This window comes from Mytilus californianus, unplaced genomic scaffold (genome assembly GCF_021869535.1).
Source record: "Mytilus californianus isolate M0D057914Y unplaced genomic scaffold, xbMytCali1.0.p SCAF_13, whole genome shotgun sequence".
NCBI classification, from domain to species: domain Eukaryota; kingdom Metazoa; phylum Mollusca; class Bivalvia; order Mytilida; family Mytilidae; genus Mytilus; species Mytilus californianus.
In genome coordinates, this window is record NW_026262615.1 from 1,012,275 (window position 1) to 1,032,974 (window position 20,700).

The following is a 20,700-nucleotide window of genomic DNA, read 5'->3' on the forward strand; positions in this document are numbered from 1 at the left end:
GCAAAAAATAAGAAATAGACAATAATGGCTTGCTAAAATATAAAGAATAAGATAGGGGAAAAAATTAAGAAAAGAGAAAAATAGGTAAAAAAAATGAAGAACATAAAATTATAGTGTGCTAAAATATAAAGAATATAATGGTAAAAAAACAAAGAATAGTGAAAATTGCATGTAACATTTAAATAAAGAAATAAAGACCTCCCATAATTAGAACCTCTTAAAAGACTGGGGGGGGGGTCTTTCTTTTATTACCACCTTCATGACCTACATATAAGAATCACATAAGAAGTTATAATCTATAACACCATGATTTTCTGTATATACCTGTAGATGGCGTTGTTTCTGTTGGTGTTTCAGCAGTAGTAACATCTGGTTCACTATGTGTTCCTGAAAACAGTAAATACAAACATAGTACATGTACTAGTGACCAATGGTGAGAGGCTGAATAAAAAGAGACTGACTGCGCAAGTGTTATTCAGTATGAGTAGAGTTATATATCATGAATAATTAGAAGTATTTTGTTTACTTTCTGTCTCTGTCATGAAATAGAAGTTCCTTTATAATATAAGTACCAAATGAGAGAAGTATTCTGTAATATTATTTCCACTGGAACAAATATTCCTGACAGAATAAAGGGTATAGAATATGTATTCCAACAAAGTTTCCGGGTGGACCAAATATGCATTGACATTTCATTTGTATTTTGTTTACTTTTTGTTAATGGGTTGCTGTCTCATTTATATCTACCCCACATCTTTTATTCATATAGTAGAAAGTCACTATTTTATGCCATGAGAATGGCACTGAAAACAACAACACTCACCACATAAGCCATCTTTTAATGATATATCATCTATAGCTATGTCTGCATCCTGTATAGAAAGAGAATGCCGATTGGATATGAAAATGATAGACAGATTCTGATTGGCAGGTAAATCCACACATCCTGATATCCATGGTTCCCCTGAAGATTCATTATGGAACCAGATGGCATTTTCAATATTTGATCCATCTTCTTTCGTGACTATCTGCAGACCTCCTGTCTTGGTGTATTGTTTGAAAAACATGTGAAAGAAAAATGTAAGACTCTGATTGGTTTTTGTCAAGAAATAAATGGATGCCATTCTTGCTTGGTCTCCCTGGTTACCATCATTGCCTTCTGCATACATATAATGCCCTGTAAAAGGAGATGTTTATCAGTAATAATACACAAACATTTCCAAATTAACAGCCTCAGGTTTAGAAATTGACAAATTAAACAAAATTAACATCTCACACTGCCTATCAGCCTCTGGATCTCCTTTCACAAAAAATCGTACAACAAAAATTGATTGTAAGTTGTACTGAAACGTTCATGACTTATGAGTATTTTTTCTCGTAAGATATTTTGTGAAATTAGTCACTGGTCTTTAATAAATTAGAAATAATTAGAAACAGTAAAAAATCCCCCAAATTACCTACCTGGTGTTATACAAGGCACTTCTTCATTTCAAAATAATTGTAACAAAATATTTGAAATCATGTTAAAACTAGAAATGAGCTGTCAAATTGACAGCCATCTGGTTTTTTATATTTTGAAGACACTTTTAGGCTTTTTTGACCTGCCACGTTCTGTGCCTATTTTTCAATCTATCAAGGACCATAACAGCTGAACGTAAAAGTAAAAATCGTCATTAATGGTCAAAACCTCCATTTTGTAATCACTAACAACATACAAAAATTTGAAAAGCATTGGTTGAATGATTCATTAGTTATTGCATGGAAACAACATAAAGGTGTCATTTTCCAATATATCAAGGACCATAACTCCTGAATGATAAATTTGATTTTTGGTGTTTTAACACCACTTTTAAGCACCGCTTTTGGGCTATTTCGTAGCGGCCAGTTTTTATTGGTGGAGGAAGCCGGAGTGCCCGGAGAAAACCACCGCCCATCGATAGGAAAACTGACAATCCTAGTCAATTAAGATTGGAATCGAGTGCACCCGCACGAGATCGGTTCGAACTCACAACCTCAGTGTTGACTGGCAAGTGATTACAGTAGTGACTACTTAGACCACTCAGCCACCAAGGCCCCCCTAAATGATAAAGGAGAAAATTGTCAATATTCAACTTTACCTTCATGTTGTAATCACTAACATTATATTAAAATTTGAAAAGCATTGGTTGAATGGTTCATAAGTTATTGCATGGAAACAACATAAAGTGTTATTTTCCATTATATCAAGAACAAACACTTCTGAAGGTAAAAGTGAAAATCATCAATATGGAACTTGACCTCAACTTTGTGATCAGTAACAACATAATAAAATATGAAAAGCATTGGTTGAATGATTCATAATTTATTGAACAGACACTATTAGCAGCCGACTCTATGCGCCCGCCTTACTTCACAAATCAATAACCAGATGTTTCCTTTGTTGAAAAATGTTTCTTGTGAAGAGTAGATCAAAAAAAAAAAAGGACATGTTTTTTTTCAGCGAAACCATAACCTAATAGAAGATTAGAAGCATTTAACAATATTCCCTTTTTTCCTAAGGGATAAACCCCAAGACTTATTAAAGTATTCAGGGCCTTATATTTCTGAAAATATTAATATCCTATAAAGTTAAATTCATTTTACAGGTTTTTTAACACACTTCAGGAAAAAAATTGTATTTAATTGCCTTATCATCTTAAATTTGAGTGTAAAAAATGGACATATTTTGACAAGGGATATCCTAGCTCTAATGGGATACACCAGACTGGTCCCAGTATCATACATACCTAGAGTTGTTCCTGTGGTGTGGTCGCTCTTGGGACCAGTATAAAAAGATGGGGTTTCACCAGAAGTCCACAACCATCTGTATTCATTTGTCAGTGAACTGTTAGACAATACTGTATATCCACAAAGATAAGGACTTTCAAAGATACAAGACACTGCATTCATAGGATCTGAAATAAATCATTGTATATTCATGGGTGAAAATAATTAGAAGGTGCGAAAAAACAGATAATAGATAAGTACAATATTTTGTAAAGAAATATTTATGGACAAAAATATCAAAATCTGGAAATTTGCAAATTCTTGAAAACTTTCAAGTATCCATTTTTTTTTGCATTAATTTTTGTTATATTCAAAGCAAATAAAGAAGCTGTAAAAGCCAAAAGTTTTTCATCTTTCTATGTGACGTCATTTAAGGCATGGTCGCCTTTCTATGTGACATCATTAGGCATTGTTGTCTTTTTTGTGATGTCACAATATCAAATCAGAGGACAGCAAAGAAATTTGACATTCATATTGAACAGTAAGGTGAGAGTTAGAGAACAGTAAGGAGAGAATTAGAGAACAGTAAGGTAAGAATTAGAGAACAGTAAGGTAAGATTTAGAGAACAGTGAGGTTAGAATAAGAAAACAGTGAGGTGATAATTAGAGAACAGTAAGGTGAGAATTAGAGAACAGTGAGGTGAGAATTAGAGAACAGTGAGGTGAGAATTAGAGAACAGTAAGGTGAGAATTAGAGAACAGTAAGGTGAGAATTAGAGAACAGTGAGGTGAGAATTAGAGAACAGTAAGGTAAGAATTAGAGAACAGTAAGGTTATATCTAACGAACAGTAAGGTGAGAATTAGAGAACAGTAAGGTGAGAATTAAAGAACACTGAAGTGAGAATTAGAGAACAGTAAGGTGAGAATTAGAGAACAGTAAGGTGAGATCTAGAGAACAGTAAGGTGAAAACTAGAGAACAGTAAGGTAAGAATTAGAGAACAGTGAGGTAAGATTTAGAGAACAGTAAGGTGAGAATTAGAGAACAGTAAGGTGAGAGTTAGAGAACAGTAAGGTAAGAACTAGAGAACAGTAATTACCACATATATCTCCTTCATCTGAGCCGTCCAAACATTGAACAATCCGATCACACTTCTGAGATAATGGTATACATCTTCCACTACCACAAGGGAACTCATCGTCGGTACAATCTATTAAAGAATAATTAAGTAAATTTATACAACACATAAATCTACCATGTCAATGTTTTGATACACTGTACATATGTAATATATTAATAATAATAATAATAATAATAATAAAAGTAATCATTATAATAATCATAATAAATAATTTATCCCTTTTTAAAAAAAATTTAAAATAAAAAGGGACCAGATTTTCAAAATTTTACTTAATAAAATAACTTACTACAGTTGATTTCATCAGATTCATCTGAACATTGTAGTTTTCTGTCACATTTTTCTTCAGGGGAATAACAATAGTTCTCGTTACCGCATTTACTCCAATTCTCTGGACAACCTACAGAACAAGATATTGTCATCTGTAATTTCTAAATGATAATTGATTGATTGATTGTTAGTGTTTAACACCACTCTCAGTACATTTGGCTATATCATAACAGCCAGATTTTATTGATGGAGGAAGTCAGAGAGAACCAACAAACTTCAGCAGGAAAAGCAGCAATCCTAGTTAATTAAGTTAGCAGTCAAACGCACCTTGCCACGAATTTACAACCTCAGTGTTAACAGGTTAGTGATCACTGTTGATGAACTATTTAGACATCTCAGCTAATGAAACCCTAATTTTTAATGATGTTCTAATCTACCAACTTATATAAGAGAGGCGATTGATACCAAAGGGACACTCAAATTCATTAGTTGCAAATAAACTGACAACGCCATGGCTAAAAAAGAAAAAGTCCAAAACACAAAACACAACATAGAAAACTAACAACTGAGCAACTCATATAAACTATCATAAATGTCAAAAGTTTACTGGCTTTAAGTCACAGTGAAAACAGTAAACGGTTATTTACACCCAGCAAATTATAGACTGCTGTCAGTAAATATTAAAAAATATAATTTCAATTCTACTACAAAGAAATCTAGAATGTTAATCAATAGTAATTATTTTGTATCACTATAAATAATGAAAATCACTGTTTTTATTTAAAAATCAATATAAAAAAATCAGAGCAAAGAGATTATATTTCTTTGATATTGCAAAATTGTTTTGTTTTGGTTTTTTTTCTATTAAATTAAATCTGGTACGGCTGCCTATAATTGCTTAAATCAACTTCATTTTAACTTTGGTGGATAGTTGTCTCATTGGCATTCATACCACATCTCCTTATGTTTATACTTAGCTTAAACAATCTGTTTCCCTGACAAAGCCTTAGTACACATCCATAAATTCAACAATTCAGAATCAAATGAATTCTGGGTAATTTTTTCAAAAGCATACACAAAACCTTTTGATTGGTTAAATAGTCCTTTAGATTCCGGAACAGTCTCAACCTACCATAATCAGGACAAAGTCCATTTCAACCTACCATAATCAGGACAAAGTCCATTTCAACCTACCATAATCAGGACAAAGTCCATTTCAACCTACCATAATCAGGACAAAGTCCATTGGATATCTGTATATCATCTAGGGCCAGATGTGGTTTGTAGTAACTATGGATAGCAGGTGTTTCCCTGACAACAGTGAATTTAATAACAGCATCATTCATTGGTGGAAGTTGCATCTGGGCTTTGGTCCAATCTTTTGTGGTTCTGTCTGTGAAACTCATTAGAGTCATAACAGATGTAGTGTTAAGGATGTCAATCTACAGATTGAATGTATACAGTTATTAAAAAAGATAACAATTTATTCAGTAATTGTCCTTAGTTAGTATCTGTCATTCTTTTTTTTTTTTTTATTATTATTTTTTCATAAATCAGGTCGTATATTTTATCTTTTGACATGTCAAGGCCTTTCATAGCCGACTTTATACTTTTAATTAATGCGAAAAATGTGACTTGACGAGAATCATAATAATAAAAACTTGCATCCTGATATCTAATACATATATCTGTATGCATTTTTTCCTGAAATCACAATAATAAATTTTGCATTTCCTCCGTTCTTAAAAAATAGCAATAAGAAAAGCATGCAATAATTTCTGAATTCACAGTATACTGTATTTGTTTCGCTCATTGTTGAAAGCCATATGGTGACCTATAGTTGCTTACATACACTTTACTTGGTCTCTGGTGGATACTTGTTTTACTCTATGTGTATAAATGTCAATATTACAAAAAATAGAATTAGGTAAACATAAAAAAAGTAAAATGTAACTCAATCAAACGTAATAAACCTATAAAAGTAATCATTTACTTTTAAATAATAGGCAAGCTTCCATAGCATAAAACAAACTCAAAATCTTCTCTTGTCTAGAAAAGTTGTTCTAAGTATTGAAAAGACAACTAAGGTATGGGTTTGGATCATAGTTAAAGGCTGTACAGTGACCTATAGTTGCTTACTTCTATGTCATTTGGTCTCTAGTGGAGAGCTGTCTCATTGGCAATCATACCACATCATCTTCTTTTTATAAAGACTCAAGATCAATACTTAAGTCCAAAATGGACAAAACAAAGTTTACGTATATAGACAGAAAATATGTTTTGATTTCATGGAGAGATTTATGTGATTTGGGATAAATTACATGTAGTTTGTGAGAACTCAACTTAACCTTAATAACTGCATCAATGGAAACATAAATAACACAATGAAAAAATCCTCCATCAAAAAACACACATTGAAAGATCTATAACAATGTAAATATGGTTGATAAGAACTGACAATTCTAGACGATGGAAATCCTGATATATGATAAACAATAATGTCTTCTGTGTAAATGGTTAATGAAAACCAACTAATTTCAGAGAGCGATTTAATTTTGCAAATTTCGAAGAAAAAACGTGAATCTTCTCTGATGTGAATACTTTTTCAAAATAAAAAAAAAGCAAAAAACAAATCGCTGTAAAGTCAGCTGAAAAAGATTAACTGTGAAAAAAATTTGGTTTACATTAAGGTAATTAAACCAACCTTGAAAGTTGCCTCTGTTTTTGACCTATACCAGAAGGTCAAACAGAAATCTTTGTCTTGAAGTGATACATCTAATGTCATGGCAACAAATTCTGACCGCATCAAAAGGTTAGTCATTAAAAATAACATATATCCTGAAAGGAGAAATTAATAATATCAATTCATTTATATTGTCCAAAACACCAGTCTTGTTGTGAACATAAAAGCTTCGTAAACTTTTGGTCTGGTCGTCTCTACGATAAAGTTAACTTGTGAACATAAAAGCTTCATATCAATTGTTAAAATATTTTAAAAGGTCCTTGTTTTTCAATATTCATATATATTGCATATAACTTTTATTGGAGGATAAATGCATTCATTTATAGACGTAACTACCATCAAATAAAATCTTGAATTGCAAGGGATTTTTTCAAGACAGTAAAACAACTGTAAGGTTCATTATGTTGTTATGTTATAATATTCATATCAAAACTAATATCTTTCTACAATCAAGTTACAATCTGATTGAAATAATGATCCTGTGTGGACACTTTTCTTACAAGGATCTGACAACACCCTATTCCTCTTCCTGTTTTAAAGATATTTTGTGATCCTACGCTTTCAGGGAATGACTTTTCCTTATTTTCATATCTAAAAAAAACTGTAACATATGTTTTTTTTTTTGGCAGAGGTGAAAATTTGGTGATTACGAGGTCCAACCTGTTCGAAAAGTTTTACAGTTGTTTCACAATTTTCTTGTTTTTGTTCTGATCTTCCTCAACTACCAAATTTAGATGACAGGATATTTATTTTAATTCCAAAATTAGAAAAAATAAAACAATCAGGAAATTACCACTCTTCAGTAAGAACTTTATACTTTCATCAAAATCACAATTGTTTACCTTGATCTGTCCCGGTAGTGTGATCAGGGAAAGATTCACTGTACAATACAAATGATCTTGTATATGTCTGGTTAATAATCAGCCATTCTCCATTGTCAAAGGTCTCCTGCTGGATATCACAAAGTACACTGTTCTCAAACTGACAACTATAGTGTCTCTCAGAATCTGAAAAAAAAACAATACTTTTTAAATATATATCTTGACTGGAGAATTTTTAATATTGTCAAGGTTATCTTTTGCTTTATTTCACTCGACTGGAAAATGTTAGATTTTGTCAAATTTATCAATGAGCCATTACGCAAAGTATTCAGTACATATACATTCATAATTGGATATAAGAGGTAAATAAAATGAGAGGTGGGTACAAGTCAATGAGACAGCGCCCCAAAAAGATAATTAGAGATAGACACAAATTTCTGCTCAATTTAAATATGATTGGTCCAAATTTGTAGAAAAAAAAAAGTTAGTAAACAGAAAAAATTAACAAATTTGAAAAAATGTCTTAATAAACTTTGTTAATACAAGTTAGGAAAAATGACTGTTTTACTGATCTAACAGTTTGCCTTTAAAGTCTTGGAGAAATTTTTATTATTCCCTATTGGTAAAGAATACTTATTATTGCAGTTTAGTTCATCAGAATGGCTATCTTTAACAACATCACACAGGGAATTATTGGTAAAGAATACTTACGATTGCAGTTTAGTTCATCTGAATGGCAATCTTTAACAACATCACACAGGGAATTATGGGTAAAGAATACTTACGATTGCAGTTTAGTTCATCTGAATGGCTATCTTTAACAACATCACACAGGGAATTATGGGTAATGAATACTTACGATTGCAGTTTAGTTCATCTGAATGGCAATCTTTAACAACATCACACAGGGAATTATGGGTAATGAATACTTACGATTTCAGTTTAGTTCATCTGAATGGCAATCTTTAACAACATCACACAGGGAATTATAGGTAATGAATACTTACGATTGCAGTTTAGTTCATCTGAATGGCAATCTTTAACAACATCACACAGGGAATTATGGGTAATGAATACTTACGATTGCAGTTTAGTTCATCTGAATGGCAATCTTTAACAACATCACACAGGGAATTATGGGTAATGAATACTTACGATTTCAGTTTAGTTCATCTGAATGGCAATCTTTAACAACATCACACAGGGAATTATGGGTAATGAATACTTACGATTGCAGTTTAGTTCATCTGAATGGCAATCTTTAACAACATCACACAGGGAATTATGGGTAAAGAATACTTACGATTGCAGTTTAGTTCATCTGAATGGCTATCTTTAACAACATCACACAGGGAATTATGGGTAATGAATACTTACGATTGCAGTTTAGTTCATCTGAATGGCAATCTTTAACAACATCACACAGGGAATTATGGGTAATGAATACTTACGATTGCAGTTTAGTTCATCTGAATGGCAATCTTTAACAACATCACACAGGGAATTATGGGTAATGAATACTTACGATTGCAGTTTAGTTCATCTGAATGGCAATCTTTAACAACATCACACAGGGAATTATAGGTAATGAATACTTACGATTGCAGTTTAGTTCATCTGAATGGCAATCTTTAACAACATCACACAGGGAATTATGGGTAATGAATACTTACAATTGCATTTAAGTTCATCTGAATGGCAATCTTTAACAACATCACACAGGGAATTATGGGTAATGAATACTTACGATTGCAGTTTAGTTCATCTGAATGGCAATCTTTAACAACATCACACAGGGAATTAAAGGAAATACAGGCATCACTTCCAGCTTCAGATGTACATTTATACTCATTTGTAAGGCAAACTAAAATATAGATCAGTGAACTTTATTTTTCATATACAGTGAAACCTGCTTTAAAAGTCTCCTCTAACATGTTCTATCGAAGAAGGTGTTGTGTGTAATGATATCTTTAATGCTTAAGTCTTAATTGTTTATAACATGTGTTATTTCTAAAGTGCCTCCTAAGTCAGTAATGAGACTGGGTACCAATGTTTTAATTGTAATATTTAACTTTGCATATCATATAATTATGCATTCATTGTAATTTATATTGGTAAGTGACACTGTAATAAATTATTCTGATTTTGATTTAAGCGAACACCTGTCCTATCAGGTCATCCTCTTCTTGTTCCACTGTAATAATAACTGAACACTGTGAACCTTAATTCAAAGATCACTTTTCTTTTGTCGCAAATGTGACCTTTACATATAGGTTTGACTGTATAATGAATTTCATTTTTTAGTATTAAAACAGATCAAAAGAGTTGACAATGAAAACCTATTGTATAGCTATAGTTTATCCACAACAATAAATAAAGGAGAACTTAATTCCTCTCTATTGGTATTCTCTTTTTTGTTAGTGAGTTTGGATATGATTTCATGGTATTTGTCGCATTGATAGATTTGCTTGCTATTAAGAAATTCAATAAATAGAAGGTTTCAATAATTGTTGAGCCGTCCAATCCCTTCATGTTTATTTCTCTAAAATAAGGGTGCAAAAAATGCATAAAATTTGGCACTCTCGTTTTCAGTCATGTTATGTTTCATAATGAAATCAGGATGTTAAACTTTTATATATATCATAAATGTTTATTTACATTTACAAAAATCAGAATTTGTCAAATTTAGCAAACATATGGAATATCTGAAATTTTTTGTCTCAGGGGCAATTTGAGAGCTTGCAAATTATTTCACAAAATACCTTACGAGAAAAATACTTATGAAGTCATGAACATTTCAGTATTACATATAATAAATTTTTGTCTTAAGATTTTTTGTGATAAGAGCCCCTTAGCTTTTGCGATATAATTTTACCTGACTGAGAACACATTCCATTGTGTAATGATACGTCATCAACAGCAACCTGCATCCCGTCGTTGGCGATGAATACTATCTCGTATGTCCCTATACTCAGATCAATATATCCCAGTCTCCACTTGTCTTTAAATATACCTTCTCCTGACGCCCATACCTGTTGTCCTTGCAACCTGTCTCCTGCTGTGGAGAAGGTGTACATTCGTACCTTCAAGCCAGCATTCAGGTCTCCACGGAGATTATAGAAAAATCTGATACATGCAGAACCTTGTATTGTAAACTTTGGTGAGGTCAGTCTTGCTTCACTTCCTGAAGATGAAGGGGTTTTTCCCGCCATATAGTATCCTGAAAATAATGACGATTTAAGTGAAGCTAGTTCTATTTCATTGGCTGGGAAAAATAGCTTTTCAACTTATAAACAATAATATGGTTTTCTGTATTTTTGTGGATTCATTTTTCCATAAAAAAAAATTACTTTGATGGTGTTTATCTGCCCTCACTAACCGTAGAAGAAACAATTTTTATTAGGCTTAAAATAAAATAAAAATGTTGTAACTGGCTTGAGATGAAGAAGATATTCCAGACATGTGTATACTAACTTAATTTACAAACAGTTACAGACTTTTGTATAGATATTTGTTCAACCCAAAATAGGTTAACAGATGTATTTATAAATTTGCATAAGGTCGTTTCTATCCGACACAGCTCATAAGTTTTTTTCGGTTTTTATGGATGTGTGTTTAAGTGATAGTGAAATGTTTAATTTCCGAGATATAAATCATGTCCATATTATCAAAAGCTCTTAAATTCATACCTGGATAACGACCAAAGGTGTGGTCAAATGATGGTAAAGTTGTTGGGTCCTGAGAATTTAGAATTTGTCTTTGTTGTTGAAATCCCTCAATATCATATCCGCACATGAATTTGTCGTCAAACGTACAGTTCACAGAAACATCTGGAAATCAGACAAACTTAACTTAATGTGTCATAAATTTCTTTAAAAAAAGTTTTTAAAATAATTATATTTCTTATCATTTAAAAACTTTAAAATAATACATAATTTAACAATTCCCGCAACTTTAACATTTCATAGATATAAGAAGATGTGGTGTGAGTGCCAATGAGACAACTCTCCATCCAAGTCAAAATTTATAAAAGTAACTCTTAAACTGAGTTTTACTGTGCGTACTGTTGTATGTTTGTTTTTTCTACATTGGCTAGAGGTACAGGGGGAGGGTTGAGATCTCAAAAAACATGTTAAACCCCGCCGCATTTTTGCGCCTGTCCCAAGTCAGGAGCCTCTGGCCTTTGTTAGTCTTGTATCATTTCTAATTTTAGTTTCTTGTGTATAATTTGGAGTTTAGTATGACGTCCATTATCACTGAACTAGTATACATATTTGTTTAGGGGCCAGCTGAAGGACGCCTCCGGGTGCGGGAGTTTCTCGCGGCATTGAAGACCCATTGGTGGCCTTCGGCTGTTGTCTGCTCCATGGTCGGGTTGTTGTCTCTTTGACACATTCCCCATTTTCATTCTCAATTTTATCATTATAGGTCAAAGTACGGTCTTCAACACGGAACCTTGGCTCACACCGAACAGCAAGCTATAAAGGGCCTCAAAAAAATTACTAGTGTAAAACCATTCAAACAGGAAAACCGTGAATGTTTTCAAGTAACTTTAGTATCAAGAATGTTTTCAAGTAACTTAAGTATCAAGAATTTTTCATCTATAAGTAGTTGTGACATCATCAAAGAAGAAATTTCACACACATTGCCCTTCATAATTAACAATGAAAATAAGTTTATGCAGCAGAATATATAACTCTTTGGATTACTCACCACATTGGTCTATCTCATCAGAATTGTCCCCACAATTATCTTCCCTGTTGCATAGCAACTGACTATCATAAATACATTTCCCATTTTTACATTTAAATATACACTCTGAAAAATAAATATTTTAAAATACAATGTTATCCTACTGTAAAACTTTTAATCACAATGTGGATACCATTAATAATTTTACTGACCTGATCCTGAGACAAGTCATTAAATGATTTTGATACAAACTTACATCTTCTTTTACAGGTTGTTATTGTTTAAATCATTAGGTAAAGTATTACCTTTAAAAGATATTGAAAAAGTATTTATAGATTCAAAGGATACCTGGTTAACATCAGGAAATTGTGTTTGTTGTAATTTATCTGGTACTCTTTGTTTGTATTTGCACAATGTAATGCTGAAAACATCATGCAGCATGGGATTAATTGATTGATTGATTGATTGTTGGTGTTTAGTGTCCTTTCAGCACTCTTAGCCATATCATGGCAACCAGTTTTTGTTGGTGGAGGAATGTGGAGTGCCTGGAGAGAAACACTACCTCCGACAGGAAAACCAGCAATCCTAGTCAATTGATATTGGAATTGAAAGCACCTGCCACGTACAGGGATCAAACTCACAACCTAAGTGTTAATAGGCTAGTGATACAGTAAATACAACATAGACCACTTGGCCACCAAGCCCCTTACAGTATAGGAAAAAATTATAAAAATGTGACCATTAAAGAGTTAAATAGTTCCTTACTTGTGTTGTTGTTAATCCATCCGAGGTAAGTTTGTACATCTGTGAAGACATTTGGACGATTTGTCATGTTACAGAAGTTTGCCACATAGCTTGCTATTCCTTTAAGGTACCAGTTATTCTGATTATCTTGACATACCATAGGGCCTCCACTGTCTCCCTAATAAAACAAAATATAAACAGGTTATTATACTATTATTCTTCGCTGTCTCTTTGAGAGAGCAAATAAATATATTGGTTAACTTACTATACTGTTTCATCATTACTTTAACATAATAGGGTTCTAGGTGGCTGAGTAGTCAAAATAATTCATCTACTGTATCACTTTCCTGTCAACCCTGAGATTTTGAGTTGGAACTCTGCACATGTCAGGTGCATTCAACTCAAATCTTAATTGACTAGGATTGCCGTTTTCCTGCCAAAGGTTGAGGTCCCTCCCTGGCTTCCTCCACCAATAAAAACTGGCTGCTACAAAATAGCCAACAGCCCTGAAAGTGGCGTTAAACACCAATAATTAATCAATCAATATTACATAATTTTTCCAAAAATATTTAACATGAGTTAAATCATTTTTAATCATTTTAAGGAGATGAAACGTGTGAATTTATAAATACAAAATTTATAACTTACTGAACACATAGATCTAATACCAGATTCATATCCACCGCATACATAACCATGAGCTATTTTACCATTCCAAGCTTGGCTTCCATTACATTTCTCTGTCTTCCAAAGTTTCAATTTCAGTTCTTGAAGATCATCAGCAAATTCCCCTGAAAATTATAGAAAATATCTGGTTAAAGTGTAAATATTTTATAAAAACAAGCGTTTTATATTAACTAAATTACGAAAATTATCAAGATTCTTACTTTAAAGCTTAGGAAATCATAAAATGGAAATATCTTTTTGCAAGATTTAATCACTCACTCAATAACACACCCCCCCTCCCCCTTAAAAAAGAAAGCAAAAAAGGTTAAACAAAGCAAGATTGAAATGAAATATTTCTGAATTGATTTTTACCAACACAGAAATGTTTGAGGGTAAATTCAAATGGGATTAGCATCCGTTGCAGATTTGCCAAACAACTTCATACAACAACCGATTTAATAAAAAAAAACAAGTGAATCTGTGAGCTACTGCTCACTAATGATACCCCCGTCCACTAAAAGTATAAGGTAAACAGGAAGTTGTTGAGTGATGAATCTGAAAACACATCACACGGTATAGCTGACTCATATAAACCCTGAAACTAAATTTCAGAAATCCTTGTAATGTAGTTCCTGAGAGATGCGAAGAAAAATATTCATGGGACAGATGGACGGACTGACTGACCTACGGACAGACAGAGGTAAAACAGTATACCCCCACTTTTTTAAAGCGGGGGTATTAAAACATACAAAAATTGAGAACCACAATACCCATTTAATCAAATTCATGAATCTACACCTGAAATTCTTAATTAAAACTGATTTCTGTCATAATAGATCTTAGTCAGTTATATCTATATATTTGACCACTGCATCCAGTGGAATGCCTCTATTCTTAACTACATGGGGTGATTTTTTGGAACTTCAAAAGCTGTTTGATTTCCTAACCTGAGAAACTTCATTGAAACAATAAGATGTGGTATGAATTCCTATGTTGCAACTATTTACCAGAGTCTAAAAGACATCTCTCAGTGTCTCGGCACAGCCTTCAATAATTTACATTACATTTTTTTTATACAGTTTTAAAATCTTTTATACCATACCATCTTTATCACCAGTCAACTGCCCCCAGCCTGTCCCATAACAAATAGCTGTTGTTGGTGTCTCATCTGATTCAGACGGTAAGCATATCGGCTGTATGTATGGTGTATACTCTACTGTCTGTTTTAACTGTAGTAGAGTTATGTCCCCTGACTGGAAACTATACCATTTATCATCAAATCTGTCAATACGTTCCACTTCATAGGTTTTTGATGATGCACCAAGATTATTCCGGTTGGAAGCGCCAAGAATAACACGGTAGAGTTTAACATCAGAGTATTCACTGAAATAGATAATATTTTTGTACAGGTTTTAACAATGTTTGCATCATATTATCTATTTAACAAATATAAAAAAATAATTTTCAAAAGAACAATCAGTTTTTATTCTCACAAAACATGTTTATACTATAATTACTTGAATTTATAGTTTCCATCTACGTCTATGGGAAAATTATCTCAAGACTATCAGAATGCATTCCAGCTATTGCTCTTGAATTCTATATAATTATTTCATTTAAGTACATTACAACTCACCATAAATTTTACATTTGAATAAAAAAGTTCAGTAAAAAAAATCAGTGATTAAAAAAATTTGCAGTTAAAATTGAAAATTACTATTCATAAAGTGTTTTTTTTTCTAAATAAATAATATAAAATGCAGCAAAATTATAGTTCTATTTATAGAGATTTCAGGCAGGATCTCTTGATATTCTTTTGAAATTCAAGTATATAAATTAATGTTAAACAAAATAGAAAATACATAAGAAATTAGAAAACAATTATAAGTGAAAAAATATAAGGTTTGTCAAGCAAAAATATTTTCTGTAAAACATATCCCAGGAAAAAGTCAGAGGGGTTAACAAAATATTTCATAAAAGTTGAAAACATTCTTAACACTAGGAAGCATTTTAAATTAATTGATATTTAACCTTTATATTTGTATTCTTGTGCTATTAAATCTTATCATAGACATACTTGACGCAATGAGTAGCTGTTAACACAAAGTTTGATGATATGAGCACGCCACCACACAAATGTTTACGGAATTTTGTTGTTCCTGTTACTTGTAATTCTAGTGCTGCCTGCCATGGCCATGCCCCTGGAGCTGCAGTGTACCCATTGACAATATACCCAACCATTCCTCCTCCTATAAGCTTCTGACCACAACCTATATAAAATAAAAATAATCATTTATTTATCACAATCTATGTAAAATACAAATATTCAGCTACTTCTAATCTAACTCTGTTTCAAACATAATATTGAAATATTTTTCCCACTTCTAGGCACCTAAATTTACCATTTCAGACCATGATCTTCAAATATACCAAAATATGACTACTTCAAACCATATTTATTCTTAATGAAAGAAATGTATTGCCCATAAGCTTCTGATTGTTATAATTTATCGGTAAGAAATATGTTATTGACAAACGGGATAATGTAACCAATATTTCTCAATTCAAAGAGCAATAATTCTTGAGAAAAAATAAATATCAACACAAATATTGTGTACAGAAGCAATTATTCTACACAGTTAAAAAAAAAATATTTAAGAACAAACAACTTAGTGCCGACAGACAGACATACAGACAGACCTAAAATAATCTCACCTTTAGGCACACACTGTAATGACACAACCTTATTGTCTTTACAAGTTGACCTGTAATGAAACAAAACAAATATACAATATTGTGTCTAAGTATCATTGACTGATTGTAAATATTTTTCATAAATATTTGCTAGTTCTGTCTAATATTATTACCACTATTAATATAGAGCTAATAAATGATTTTCATTTGATATTTTCCATTTAGTTTTCTTTAAAAAGATAGAAAAAAACAAGGTAAAAATTGGTTAAAATGAATTTCTAACAGAATTAATTGCTGATATATATATATTTCTTCTATTTTACTATCAAACTGGTATCACTTGTTTGTCATTTTACAAGTTAAGATTTTCTACAAAATAAACAATTAGAGATTACCTTGAATAGATTTTATTCAGAGTAAAAAAAGTCATGCTTTTCGATTAAAATTTCTTCTTTAAGGAGGTAGCTAACACTACAGGGAGATAACTCTGTAAAAATCAGCTAAACGTTTTAATAAAGTTGTATTGTAAAGGAAATATTAAGCTTCTCAATGATCAAAATTAGTGTTTGTCAAACTGCTATATAACCAATGAAATTTTTCTGATAAAGTGGTTGGTTCAAATTTTTTGAAATTTTTATATTTTTGTCAAAGGGTCAAAGTAAACATTTTGTCAAAATTTTATGAAAATTAAACGAGCCAAATTAATATTAGTCAAGGTGTTGGGTACCACCTTAAGACATGTAGATATACTAACTTTGCAACTAAGTAACCAATCTGTGAATGATATGCACCTGCTTCTTCTTGAGGTACAAGATGTGCATATGTCCTGGCTGGAAACACTACATCAGAAGACTTTGTAAAGTTACTGAAATAATAAATATTAAATAATTTAACATTAGTTACATGTCTTCTCTGAATCTTTTACGATTTTTGCAGCCTCAGTGACATATACTGGTACCACTCATCTCCTTTTATTCTTATTGATACTTTCCATAACTTTTTTTTTTTTTATAATCAAAGTACAGTTTGGTTCCTCTCAGCTCTCCCATAGTAGAAATTTCAATAATAAAAACAAGTTTCCCTTTCTCAGACTTTGCTATTTTGACGGTATGAAAAAAGAATTATATCTAATGATAAAAGTTAAACACAGATACAAGTATTATTTTCAGATCAGTAGAAAACATTTGTTTACATATTGTCTTAAAACGTGATTCTAATTCAGTATCTTGACCTGTGTAATACAAACAAAATATTTTCCCTGACACAGTTCTGTTTTTACAGGTTTGCCTCTACCAAACATTTAAAGGACGATTATCAAATTGAGTTTATTTGTGTCACACTTTAGTAGAACCAATAAACGAATATTTGCTACCTATGAATTAAATTTCACAAAATTTGAAATATCCCACCCCCCACCCCCACCCCCAATCACTCACCTTTACATTTTACATATACCTTGTTCAAGGTATATATTTATTTTTTTTCATCTTCAGTGCATGTTTAGCAAAAAGTACTGGATATTTATTGTCTAACACTGAACATCATTTTACTTAATACCTACATAACCCTGGTTTAAATTTTCACTAAGTTCAATTCATTGAGTATGCAGAATGCTACATAATGCATAATTAAAGGCACAATCAAATTACTGTTTCTTTAAAGTTTAAATTTTTATAATAGATAATATATAAGAAAAACAAGTAAATTGATACTTACTGATTTCCGAGAAGATATGAACATGTATAAAAACCAAATGTATCTGACCAGCTGTCATAACATAACGGAATATGGTAGTCTTTGTAATTCATCATCAATACACCAGGTACTATCTCACTTAGACGTACTACAAATAAAATAAACAAAAATTAAACTGGTGTACAAATGATACTTGTCTTTTTTTAATGATGATAACAATAATTTTCTTAGAAAATACAGATATTTTTTCTTTAACTGACATGTCTCAGTCCATGAGGACATTCAAGTCTTTTAAAAAAAAAAAATGTGTTGTTTTTATATTTTAATGATTATTACCCCCCCCCCCCCCCCCCCCCATCATAACCATGGTATCCAATTAAGATATATATTCTAACAACCGCAGACTTAACAGGCTTTGGTTCACTGAAGTATAGTAAAACATATTTTCTTGTGACATTTTCATTGGCTAAAGATGTTCCAGTATAACATTTTTTTGAGTTGCTGTCTCATTGTCTTCTACCCCACATCTCCTAAGGGGAGGTAACTCACCATAATTTTATTTTTCTGATTTATTGCCACAATTTCATTTACCTGATTTGTTAGGGAAAATAACTCACCAAAATCATATTCATCTGAATTGTTAGGGGAGATAATTCACCATAATCTTATTCATCTGATTTTCTGGGGAGGTAACTCACCAGAATCTCATTATCTGATTAGTCAGGGGAGATAACTCACCACAATCCCGTTCATCTGATTTGTCAGGACATGCTGCCAATGCATTACATCTTTCTGTTCCAGGTACACAACTTCCATCTTGACAGGTAAACTGCTCAGCAGAACATTTAGCTACAAAAGGTAAAATAGGTCAGCATCTCATAAAAAAATACCTATAACAAACTCAATCACCTAAAGATATAAATAATTTTGGAAATTTGCTTTATCTATATACAGCAATATGATGTGAAAAATTTGCCAGTGATCAGGAAAGATCTTATCCATTATGTTTTGATTTGAAAATTTAATAAAAAAAATGGAAAAAATAGAAGCACTTACAACAATTTTGTTCATCCCAGTTGTCTGAACAATCAGCCTCGCCATCACACAACCACTCAGACATAATGCAGGAACCATCAGGACAGGTCTCTTGTCCAGTTAATGTACAATCTAAAATAAAAACTTTGATATACAATAGCTATTACAGCAAATAATACTGTCAACAATTTTTGCAATGCTTTTATAATTTTTAAAATTGCCAAGGGATAGGTCATGTAAATATGAAAATTCACATTTTAAACTAAGACACTATTATTTTGTGCTGCATTTCCTAAAATTGCAATAATTAATCTCCTGTTTTTGTCCATTGTTTGACAATGACAATAATAAATGCAAGCACAAACTTATAACTATATGACATCTCAGTCAGTAATGTTTATTCAGTTATGTGTAAATTTCTGGTGAACAATAGTTCCAGCAACAGCAATAAGCCCAGTTCTAGACCAAATTATTTTTGTTGGCAAAACCAACTAAAAAAATGTGTAATGGTGATATTATATCATTCAATGTTTGCAGCATAACAAAATATTATTATGATTGTTGCAGCTATTTTTATATACAGGTATTTGTAAACCACATTCTAAGTCTTAAATTATTGTAAACATCTGTTTATTATGGAAAACCTAGTGTTTACCTTTAGATGACTTTACTTTTTGGGTTGCTGTCTCACAGACAAGAAATTGACAAAGTCCTGTATCTCCTTTTATTCATTATACTACTATAGTACTAACTTGGCAGCTGTTTATCTGTATCCATGGGAACACAATCAGATTCTGGCAGATTAGTACAGTTAAAGATGTCTGCTGGGAGTTTACACTCCTTCACAACCACTGAAAATAAAAAATTAAAATAGTCAGAGATAGATTCAAATTTCTAAAGCTAATAATCATATAAGATTGTTTTATTGATTGCTGGTGTTTAATGCCACTTTCATCACTCTTTGCAATATCATGTTAGTCAATTCTTATTGTTGGAGGAAGCCTGATTACAAGGATAGACTGTCTGTAGGAAAACTAGCAATCCTAGTCCATATTGACTCACCTTGCCAGGAACAGGGTTAAGATAGCAAGTTTTAAATACTGCTTCTGAGATGATAAAACCTCATTGATGAATGCTTCATACTTTACAAACTGAATTCAAGATTGATTTAGTGTGGTAGTTCTTTTCTTCATGTGTGTCAATTTTCACAGTTTGTGAAAACATCAATAATTTTAAATTCATAGTAAAAAATGGTAAAATATGAACTGTGCATCCCTTTATTTTCCCTGATATCAATTTTTGTGCATTAAGGAAATAGTATTTCTTGGTCTCGACAAAATCTCTATGAAACACTGTAGGAAATTGCATTCTGTAGAATACTTAAATTATTGGTCCATCTCTACCAACAAAATCCATGAAAATAAGAACCATTGAATGGTTATGGATCAATGTGGTAT

The 20,700-nt window shown here is 31.8% G+C and overlaps 1 protein-coding gene across 6 annotated transcripts in view; it reads right to left on the minus strand.

Moving 5' to 3' along the window:
* The window catches only part of LOC127722981 (uncharacterized), a 63,612-nt gene that overhangs the window by 7,058 nt on the left and 35,854 nt on the right, over positions 1-20,700 (minus strand). For all 6 annotated transcript variants that reach the window (XM_052229381.1, XM_052229380.1, XM_052229384.1 and 3 more), the window contains 22 exons: positions 19,996-20,094; positions 19,265-19,375; positions 18,947-19,057; positions 18,230-18,356; positions 17,268-17,378; positions 16,535-16,584; positions 15,897-16,089; positions 14,922-15,202; positions 13,802-13,944; positions 13,175-13,331; positions 12,431-12,535; positions 11,407-11,547; positions 10,593-10,937; positions 9,465-9,581; positions 7,739-7,903; positions 6,858-6,991; positions 5,379-5,595; positions 4,173-4,283; positions 3,845-3,955; positions 2,766-2,933; positions 824-1,177; positions 325-387 (listed from right to left, as the gene is read on the minus strand). In XM_052229381.1, coding sequence (XP_052085341.1) covers positions 325-387; positions 824-1,177; positions 2,766-2,933; positions 3,845-3,955; positions 4,173-4,283; positions 5,379-5,595; positions 6,858-6,991; positions 7,739-7,903; positions 9,465-9,581; positions 10,593-10,937; positions 11,407-11,547; positions 12,431-12,535; positions 13,175-13,331; positions 13,802-13,944; positions 14,922-15,202; positions 15,897-16,089; positions 16,535-16,584; positions 17,268-17,378; positions 18,230-18,356; positions 18,947-19,057; positions 19,265-19,375; positions 19,996-20,094 — 3,414 coding nt within the window. The remainder of the gene's footprint in view (positions 1-324; positions 388-823; positions 1,178-2,765; positions 2,934-3,844; positions 3,956-4,172; positions 4,284-5,378; positions 5,596-6,857; positions 6,992-7,738; positions 7,904-9,464; positions 9,582-10,592; positions 10,938-11,406; positions 11,548-12,430; positions 12,536-13,174; positions 13,332-13,801; positions 13,945-14,921; positions 15,203-15,896; positions 16,090-16,534; positions 16,585-17,267; positions 17,379-18,229; positions 18,357-18,946; positions 19,058-19,264; positions 19,376-19,995; positions 20,095-20,700) is intronic.